General features: G+C 40.9%; 1 protein-coding gene across 9 annotated transcripts in view; it reads left to right on the forward strand.

Annotated features, from left to right (window-relative positions):
- The window catches only part of LOC111863415 (phospholipid-transporting ATPase IA), a 225,615-nt gene that overhangs the window by 97,166 nt on the left and 117,871 nt on the right, over positions 1 to 10,578 (forward strand). For all 9 annotated transcript variants that reach the window (XM_023849724.2, XM_033751055.1, XM_023849723.2 and 6 more), the window contains exons 4-6: positions 842 to 1,002; positions 2,309 to 2,506; positions 8,991 to 9,265. In XM_023849724.2, the coding sequence (XP_023705492.1) occupies positions 842 to 1,002; positions 2,309 to 2,506; positions 8,991 to 9,265 (634 nt within the window). The remainder of the gene's footprint in view (positions 1 to 841; positions 1,003 to 2,308; positions 2,507 to 8,990; positions 9,266 to 10,578) is intronic.

Consider the following 10,578-nt stretch of genomic DNA (forward strand, 5'->3'; position numbering starts at 1 on the left):
TATATATATATGTTATCATTATTGTATATGTTTTCAGTGTGCCTAGTGTTTCCAGAAACAGTCCTTATGTAGTATAGGTGTTGTTTCTTCACTGAAATTTAATTTTTGAGGTAAAGACTGAAACTGCATCTCTTGAAGAAGGCCAAGGCTTATAGTAGGTTGTAGTGCCAGTCCTTTACATTTTACATGGACTCTAAAGTGAATTTTTTTTTTGGAGGGGAACACAGTCGGTATGTTGTACAACTAAGAGTATTATTAGAAGTTTAGTGTGGTTTCTATATGATTTACATATGTTACAGCAGAAAGATGTTGAAGAGACTTAACAAGTTTATGTACTAATTAATGATCCAAAACTTGTTTAAAGGCAGTAGTATGAAATCTTACTTGAAGTTATAATTCATGTTGTTAACTTGAGGCACTATGCTACAAGCCAAAAGTTTGCGGGTTAAAGTCCCGATGACGTCATTGGATTTTTTTTTTCAATTGACCTAATCCTTCTGGCTGCACTATGGCCCTGGTGTTTACTCAGTCTCTAACAGAAATGACTACCAGGAATTAAATAAATAATTTTCCTGGGGAGTAAAGTGTGGCCGACGCGTAAGGCTGAGAACCTTACCGCCATCTCTGAGCCGATTGTCTAGATAATGTGGGACCCCCAATGTCTCACAACCCTATGGGCCTGCACAGCCTGGTACAGGGATAGCTTTACTTTTACTTTTTTTTAACATGTCATCAGTGGTATTCAGAAAAGCTAGGAGCATTTAGAATTGCAAGGTGCCAGGGACATGGTATGGAGTGTGTGCCTTTCCAACCTTGCTACATATGTGTACATCTGATACAGAAGCGGCATCGAGCGGACGGTGAAATTAACCACCGTAAAGTCGAAGTGCTGCGGGATGGTCATTGGCTGTGGGTTAAGTGGCTCGATGTGACAGTTGGGGATGTTGTTAAGGTCCACAACAACAGCTTCTTTCCAGCAGATTTGGTCATTCTGTCCTCCAGGTAACAATATTCTAGACTTTTCTTTTAATGGCAGTAATGGGGAATGTCACATTGATTTCTTGTTAGCCATTTTGGGTTTTCTGTCACATTCAGTTCGATTTGATGGAAATCATATTCTGGCCCAGTAGTGGGTTCAGTGTGACAATCTTAAAATTAAACAAATAAATAGAAATTGGTTCTTGCAGTGTAGTGTGCTATATTTTCAAATAAATGTCTGCATTTTGATAACCATGTTACATTCCAATATAGTGTGAACTGCAATCAGGGAACATGTAATGAAATGAGTATAACCTAGTATGGTTAGTGTAGTGAAAACAAGGAGATTATGATAGGCTGGAAATGTAGCTTCAATATACGGAGCAGATAGGATGTGTATACTGAATTATGGTGGAGAAACCTTGTAGGAAGTGGCCACTTAAAAGACTGAGGAGTAATGAGATATAAATATTGGGATGAATCTGGGGAAAATATATTGTGAAAATTTATCGTGTCAATTGGTAGACTATAGTTTTAGTGATGTTGAGCCTTTGGGTTTTGTTAGCATAAAGTTAGAATAACAGCGAACATGTAATCTTATTTTTTTTCACATTTCATTTATTCAGTATGGTTACTATAAGTATTTCATTCATTCATTCATCAGTAATCTCTCAGACGACAGGTCCACAGTCTCTTCCAAAAGAGTTCCTCCGCTTAATGCCATCTAGAGCTTTCACCTTCAAATGAGAAGCTCTGGATTGTTTTGTCTCCAGAGGAAACATCTCGCATACATGGTATCTCTGTTTTTGGAAAGAGACTATCCAGGAAGAGTGATAATGTGGTAGTTTTTCCATTTGCTTTCCACATTGCAGTACAACAGCCATTCAAACCACTCTGGTCACACCTGTTGCTATACGAACTTGAACCGTCTTGAGCATCATTTGCTCTGTGCTTCAAGTCGCTGCTGATGATGCTGCTTCCGGCATCAGTTTTTGGTTTTTGATGTCTCTCTTCGTCTGATGCCTACCCTTTGACCTGTCCAGGAAGGGAGGCCCTGCCAGTAGCTACGCTACTGCTGGTATAGCTCTGAGGGTCCTTGGCATACTCAAACCCCCTCATCACGATAAGGTGGAGACACCAATGAGGAGGCTATAAATATTTATCCTGTTATAAATAGTTGCATATACTGTATATTTCTGCAAATTTTCTGTAATTAACAACCTCTGTATGTTAATCTCCATTACCCCAGTTGCTCCCTTGTTCACTGGGGTCATACAGTTGACTATGAAGAGAATGTTTTTCCAGTTTTAATTGTATCTTATCTTAACAGTGAGCCTCAAGCCCTCTGTTATATTGAGACATCAAACCTAGATGGAGAGACAAACCTAAAAATTCGCCAGGCAGTACCAGAAACAGCAGGATTGCTTGAAATCAAGGACCTCACACAGTTCACTGGCACTCTGGAGTGTGAACAACCCAACAGGCATCTTTATGAGTTCAGTGGCATCATGAAGGAAACAAACAAACAGTACGTTAAGTTTTATTTCGTAGAGAATATTGTCATTTTGTTTAGGTGTGAAGCTTGTCTCTCACATTGAAGGAAGAATATAAACTGAGGGTGTTTGAGAGCAGGGTGCTGAGTAACAGTAGGCTGGAGAAAATTGCACAGTGAGGAACTTCATGATTTGTATTCCTCTCCAGACATTATTAGGATGAACAAGTCAAGGATGATTAGATTGGTGGGGCATGTAGCACACATGGGAAAGAAGAGAACTGTACATAGGTAAGTCAATAAGTAAGTTACAAATGGATATAGAACTTAAACAAATAAGAGTACAGATTTGAGAAATGCTTTTATTTCTCAACATAATCTCCCTGTACATTGAGGCAGTTGTCCCATTGTTTCACAAGCCCCTGAAAACCAGAAGCATAAAATTCTTTGGGCTGCTGTCGGAACCAATCATGTTCACACAACATGGCCTACCTCATAATGCATGGACGGGTTGCATGCTTCTGTTGAATGACCTTATGAAGTTTCCTGAGGGTGTTACAGTAGGAGTCAGCATTTACGGTTTGTCCTTGAGGCTGGAATGCAGTGAGCAGCAAGCCTTCATGATCCCAGAAGACTGTGAGCATCACTTTCCTGGAGGATGGTGTCACCTTAAACTTTTTTTTTTGGCATATGATGCAGGATGTTTCCACTGCATTGATGCATGCTTTGTCTTGGGCTGGTAATGGTGAACCCAAGACTCATCACCTGTGGCAATTTGGGCTAGTATTCTTTGCATTTTGTGTTGGGTCAGCATGCGCGGCACCCATCGTGCACAGACTTTGTGAAAACCTAACCTGTCATGAATTATGAGGTATGCGATGCCGTGTGAACATGCCTGGTTCCGACAGCAGCCCAGAGAATTTTACGCTGCAGGTTTTCAGGAGCTTATGAAATGATGGGACAAATGCCTCAATGTACAGGGAGATTATGTTGAAAAATAAAAGCATTTTTCAAATCAGTACTCTTATTTGTTTAAGTTCTATATCCATTTGTAACTTACTTATTGACTTACCCTCATATAAAAAGTCTGGCAGGAAAATTTATAACATATAGGCTCAGACCAGAAGATAATATTAAAATGGATTTTTAAGAAACAGAACAGAAGATGTGGACTATATTCTTCTGGCTCAGGATAAAGATTAGTGGCAGGCTCTTGTGAACACAGTAGTGATCCTTCATGTTCTATAACATGTTCAGAATATCTTTACCAGCTGACCCATGAATGTATTTAGTTTATTGAAATAAATGACAGTTATAATTTCGTGTTTGTACAGGGCAGGTCTTGGATGAGGAAATCCTGACACACTCTTGTTGAAACAGTGATTATTATGCAGGAAATTATAAGAACAGCACAGTCACCTCCTTGTTGACATCTTTGTTAATTAGATGAGGAAAGGCATACATTCAGTGACTGGTGGAAGTTTGGGTTATTCAAACAGAATATAGTGACATTTTAGTTGCCCCTGGTGGTAATTATGAATATTTCTTTGTTCTGGAGTGTGATATGCATAGTCCTGTAGATGTTTACTCATGTGTAAGAGTCTTCACTGTGAACATGGAGGCAGCACTTCTTCTGAAATATTGGTAAACATCTAACAGACTACAGGCTTCCATCTCAGATGAGAATCTTCTTCAAAATTTTGTAAAATTTTATTTTATAATTCTCTTTGTAATATGAAACTCCCTTTACCAAATTAAACATGTGTGCACTGGCAAAATACTCTATATTAATAATACTCCTGAACTTCAGCCTACATAATAAGAAATTTTAAATGGCAGTAATCCATCCAGTGGCCAGACTGAGAGCAGTACTTTTGTACTAGGCTAAAGCCCATAGGCAGTTTTTATGTGTATGTCCTAAGAATTCACAATTCATAATTTGCTTTCTGGATACCTCTAAAGAAGATGAATTAGTGTTTCTGCAGTTTGTTGACATTTATGATTTAGCCTATTTAACACAAGGTATGAATCACATTTCTTTCACAAGTCATCATATTTAAAAGTTTCTGAACTCTCTTTCATTTTTTGATATGCATATGAATACAAGTATTTAATCTTTATATTTTTATCTGCTCTATATATTTTATGATATGAGGTAGTTCTGTCATTGTAGTGACTTGCTACGGGCTGAATAGATGGGGTTTGGTTTCCAGCATGGGCAAACACTTTCTCTTTACCACCACGTCAGCCACAGCTCTGAAGCTCACCTGGCCTCATGCCCATGGGGTACCAGGGGCACTTTTCTTTGGAGTAATATGGTCAGGGTGTGAAGCTGACTCCCAGCCTGCAACTAATGCCATGATTGAGATTACGCACAGCTAAATGTCCACTCCTACATACTACGTAGGTCGTACCGATAGTCATGAGCAACTTTCTTTGCATGCAACCTGGGAACAGCAGATGAAAGAGAGTACAGTGGTAGGTGGAACCAGCTATTGTGTTAACCTTGAGTGTCCTGTGACGTCAATAGCTTGCATCACGTGACCAGTATCACTCCTAACAAAATGGCCGACAACGACATTCGCCAGCGTGCTGTCAGCAAATTTCTTGTGAAAGAGGAAATCCCTGCTGCAGAAATTCACCAGAGACTTCAGCGTGCTTATGGAAGTGTGTGCATGGGTGCGAGCAATGTTCGAAGAAGGGTGAAACATTTTAAAGACGGGAACACCAGCATCGAAGATGAGCCTCGGAGCAGTTGTCCTCGAACAGCCTCAACTGAACGCAACAAGGAAAGAGTGGATGAGATCATTCAAGATGACAGGCGTGTGACTGTGGACACAATAGCCCGAAAACTTGGAATAGAGCACAGTGCAATACAGGAGATGATTGAAAGCTTGGGCTATAGGAAAGTTTGTGCTTGTTGAGTCCCGTGGTTATTGACCAAAGACCACAGAGGTCAGCGAAAAGCCATCACCTCAGAACTGATGCAGAGATATCGACACGAGGCGATGATTTTTTGCTCTCTATTGTGACAGGTGACAAAAGCTGGTTTCACCATTTTGAGCCTGAAACGAAACAGCAGAGTATGGAATGGCACCATTTGCATTTTCCATCAAAAAAGAAGGCAAAGGTACTGCCATCAGCTGCAAAGGTGATGGGCACAGTCTTCTGGGATGCAGAGGGGTTTATTCTGGCCGAATTCCTGGAACTTGGGCAAACCATCAATGCTGCTAATTATGTCCAGATGCTGCACAAGCTCCATTGTGCATTGCGCGATGAACGTCCGGGACAAAATATCATCCTGCATGACAACGCTTGCCCCCACACCGCTCGCATCACATTGGAAGCAATTGCAAAGATGGGATGGGAAGTTCTTCCACACCTGTCCTATAGCCCTGATCTGGCACCCTCTGACTACCATCTTTTCGGATTTGTGAAGGATCAGCTGCATGGTCAACGTTTAGAGACAAGGGAGGCAATTCAGAAAGCAGTGTGTCAGTGTCTTCGGATGGCTGGAACAGAATTTTACAGAAGGGGAATTTTCAAACTCCCAGCACGCTGGGAGAAATGTGCACAAAGAAGTGGCGATTATGTGGAAAAATAAAGAAAGATTGAGATTGATAGATTGAGGTGGTGTATTTGGTTTGTCAATAATAAAGCATGTTACTTTACAAAAAATTGTTGCTCATGACTTTCAGTACGACCCTCATATATTATCATGGCATTAGTGCTTTAGTAAGGTCAAGGGCAACTACTTCTTCCTTATCTCACTGTATACTTTCTTTAATTTCTGAAACACCATGTTGTTTGTTTTTGAAGTTCACCATTTCCCCCCTTCTTCTCTTCATCAGGTAAATTAACTACAAAATTTTGCACTCTTCCATTAGTCTGTTCACCTTCTGGTCAAAATGACAAAATTTTATTGCAGGTATTTTTATGTGCTGTATGTCTAGTCTAAGCTAATACATTTCCTCATGGTTTTTGAACTGTTTCTGAAAACAAATATATATATATATACAAGGATTGGATAGAAAGTAGTGGCAACACTGCTGTAGCATGAAAGATGTGCATTAGGTAACACTAGCGCTATCTGTAGCTGATAGCAGAAGTTCAGTTGAAGTAGTGCAGTGAGTGGCTCTGATTGTGTTTCATTGAGTTGCATTGTGTATTGTCTCGAAGTGCAGGAGCCCAGTTCAAGCACCCTAACAACATGTTTACCAAACAAAAACAACGCTCTTGGATAAAAATTGAAGTTGCACGAGGTTGTAGTGCACAAAACTGTTATCAGGGACTGCGAGAAGCATGTGGTGATGCTGCTTTGCCATATCACACATTGGCGCAATGGGTGAAATTGTTCTGTGAAGTGAGGGATGCCATTCAGGACAGCCATCAACCACACAATTTAGCTTCTTGCTTCTTTGCTGGATATCGATCGTCGATGGGCTGCACAGGAGTTAGCTGTTGAGGTAGGCGTATGTCACAAAGCCGTGCTCCACATTCTGCACGATATTCTTGGATACTGCAAAATTACAGCATGTTGGGTACCCCATACAATGTCCAAGGTGCAACAGTGACAACGTTATGATATTGCATAGGACTTGTTGGACCGGTACCAGAGGGAAGGAGACGACTTCCTTGGAAGGATCAAGGATCATCACTCTGGATGCAACTTGGGCTCACACATATGAACCGCACCTGAAGTGACAATCAAATGAATGGAAGCTTCCTGACTCTCCTCATCCAAAGAAAGTGTGCCCTACACAGAGTGATGTGAAGGCGATGTTCATTGTGGCATATGGCATTGATGGAGTGATACTGCACCACACTGTTCCTCAATGACAGACAGTAAATGCTGCCTACTACTGCAATTTCCTGCGTAGTCATCTTCTTCCAGCTCTCAGGAGAAAGCAACGACACTTGTTGGCAACAAACCCCATCATCCTTCATGACAATGCAAGGGCTCATACTGCTGATGCTGTCAAGGATGTCCTTCAACGCTGGCAATGGGAGATACTGCAACATCTGCCATACTCACCCAATATGAGTCCTTGCGATTATGATCTCTTTGCCAAAATGAAAGAACCACTGCAAGGGACACGTTACAACACAAGAGAGGAGATTATTTGTGCTGTAGGGCGGTCACTGCTGGACATCAACAAACGTGGATGCGCTGATGGTGTACGACGCCTTCCACAAATTTGGCAGAAGGTGGAACACATGGGGGGCGATTATATTGAAGGAATGTGTGTTTACCCCAGGTAATAAAGTAATTTCAGAACTATAGAGGTGTTGCTACTACTTTTTATCCAACATATGTATTTTGTTTTCTTTTCTGTTTTTCTCTTATTTGCTGTGTAGATGTGATGTGATGTTAGTGGCTCTAAAATGTCTCCAGGATTCAAAATTGTGACAGTTTTCTGGCATCTTTATTTTCATGGACTAATGCATTATTATTTACAGATGCACTGATTTTCAGACATTATGTATATCTGATTATTTCTCAGAATGGAGGTATATGGATTTATGGACTTGTCCACAGAACACTTGTGAATTAGTGTGTTTTCATATTTGTGATTCAAAGTTTGTCAGGAGCCCTGTGTAGTGTCCTAGATGATGTTCAAGTGCAACCACAGGTACAAGCTACCTCAGAATTATATAACTTCTTGCCATTACCAAGATGCAATGCCAAGGCAGTAGGAAAGGTGGAAATGCTATTTTCATACAGTGACTGTATCCAGCAAAGGTTAAATACATAAAATTTTCTCCTCCCTGGAATTTATTGTATTCTTACTAATGTTCGGCAGCTTCTTAACATTATATTTTCTACCAGTTACTGTAAGTGCATGTAAATTCTATGGAAGGTGTAGATGCATGGGTAAGGGTAAAAATAAAAATAGAGTTGTCTCTATCCTTAATTAAGTACCACACCATGAAGACGTAAGGGGCATTGGAGGTGTAGCTCCAGAATTCTTGACCTTAGCACCAAATGGAGGTTAGTGGACAACTTCATGACCTGACTAATTTACCTTAAACAAAACAGCCCTCTGTACCCATTGGATAAGAGGCTGTTTGGGCCCCATAGCCGGTCTGGACACTGTGGAGGAGAGAGAACTCTCTTCCTCCTGCTGGGAGTCAAACCCTGGCCATCCAACCTGTAGCCCATCACTATACCAACTGAACTATCGCAGCTCCCTTAAATGCCTATGTTAAGGAAAAGGAAAGATGGAAAGACAAAAATTAAAACAGAGTTACATATCTGTCTTTTGTTGTAGAGAGGATCAGGCAAGGAAAATATTGAGTACAGTGATCCTCTGTGCTTCCGTATATTCCTACTTAATAGTTCATTTGTGCTGTGAGAGGTGAACATATGCTAAAGTTCGTGATTGTTAAAGATTACTGTGGAGGCTTCTGCAGATTCAGTTTCGGTGACGTAGCTGAAACAGCATTTACATATTTGCATACTGATCACAGGGCTCAACATGTTGACATTGGAACTAAATGTTGTGCACAATTGTTACAGGGCACTCCCATTGGGCCCAGACCAAGTTCTTCTGCGTGGGGCCATGCTTCGCAACACCAGTTGGGTGTTTGGTATTGTTGTTTACACGGGTCATGAGACGAAGCTGATGAAGAACTCAACGTCAGCTCCTTTAAAACGGTCTTCAGTAGACAAGATGACCAATGTACAAATACTTCTCCTTTTTTTCATTCTAATTGTTCTTTGCCTTCTGTCAGCAATTTTTAGTGAATTGTGGATTAAGAGTCATCCCAAGGACTGGTACCTAGGGATGAATGGTAAGGTATATTTGGAAAATTCTGTCATGTTTGTTTTTCTGTTTCCTATTCACTGTTAACTAATTTCCTATACTGAGAACAGAAAGAAATCCAGCTGCAGCAGTGGAGATGATGGCTCTTTAGGCCTCAACTTGTCTCCTGCTGTTGTATTCCTCTCTAGTGTTCTCTGCCATAGATCAGTTGCCCCAGACCCAGAGTATGTGTCACTGGTGAAGATTATCATGTGGTTATCATTACCAGCATTTGTCTAAACAAAATGGTTATGGAGCTGAGAGGAGGAGAAAACTTAAGGGACATGAACTTCTTTCATTGACTTTAATATAGTCTCCTGAATTACTTCACTTAATTTAAGTGAAGATAAGTGAGTGCTTAAGAAATCTCTAAAAGAAAGTACTTTACACTAGGAACCACCCATTTTAAAAATGACTGGTATATCTTAGTGTGGGCACACAGTGTGGTTGGTTAAGGTGCTATGCTACAAGCCAGAAGGTCGCGGGTTCGAGTCCTGATGAGGTGGACTTTTGCAATTGACCTAATCCCTCCAGCTGCACTATGACCCTGGGCTTGACTCAGTCTCTGACAGAACTGAGTACCAGGAATCTTCCTGGAGGGTAAAAGAAAGCTGGCATGTAAGGCTGACAACCTCACTGTCATCTGTGAGCTGATTGTCTAGAGAAAATGTGGGAGCCTCGACCTCTCACAACCCTATGGACCTTCACGGCCTGTTACAGGTATAGTTTTTATCTTAGTCAGTTTAGTGACTAGGCCATAGGCTGGACAGATGAGGACTCAGACATATAGTGCCAGGATTAAACATGCCTGGATCATTGCCTTCACTCCATCATGTGACATCATGTTGTGGTGGATAGTTAAACACTGGAACAAGTTTGAGTGTACATGCATATTTATTTAGACTCTCCATTGTGCAGGGTGAGCACAGAGTAGTTTTACAGCTAAGGCATGTGAAAATTTACTTTAATTATTTGTAATTGATTGCATGCCTCTGGAATAAGGCGAGCTGTAGAAAGTTTTAGTGGTCACAGTGATGTATAATTTTGGCTGCTGCTACTAATTAGACAGTTATCCCATTGGTCTACAGTCTCTGTGTATGAGGTGTAGAATGTCAGGCTTAGTATCTGTAATACTGAAGACTGCTTTCTGGTGGGATATGATGCTGTGTAGTCTGGCAGAACATTACCGGTGTCTCAGGGGAACCTGCTGCCTATGTCGCCAGGGTAGAAGATGGAGATAACATTTTCCTCCAAAACAGCGGTAACAGACTACCCGACTTTGTGACATCCCATTCCAGAGGA

The sequence above is a fragment of the Cryptotermes secundus genome, unplaced genomic scaffold (assembly GCF_002891405.2).
Source record: "Cryptotermes secundus unplaced genomic scaffold, Csec_1.0 scaffold840, whole genome shotgun sequence".
Taxonomy (NCBI): Eukaryota; Metazoa; Arthropoda; class Insecta; order Blattodea; family Kalotermitidae; genus Cryptotermes; species Cryptotermes secundus.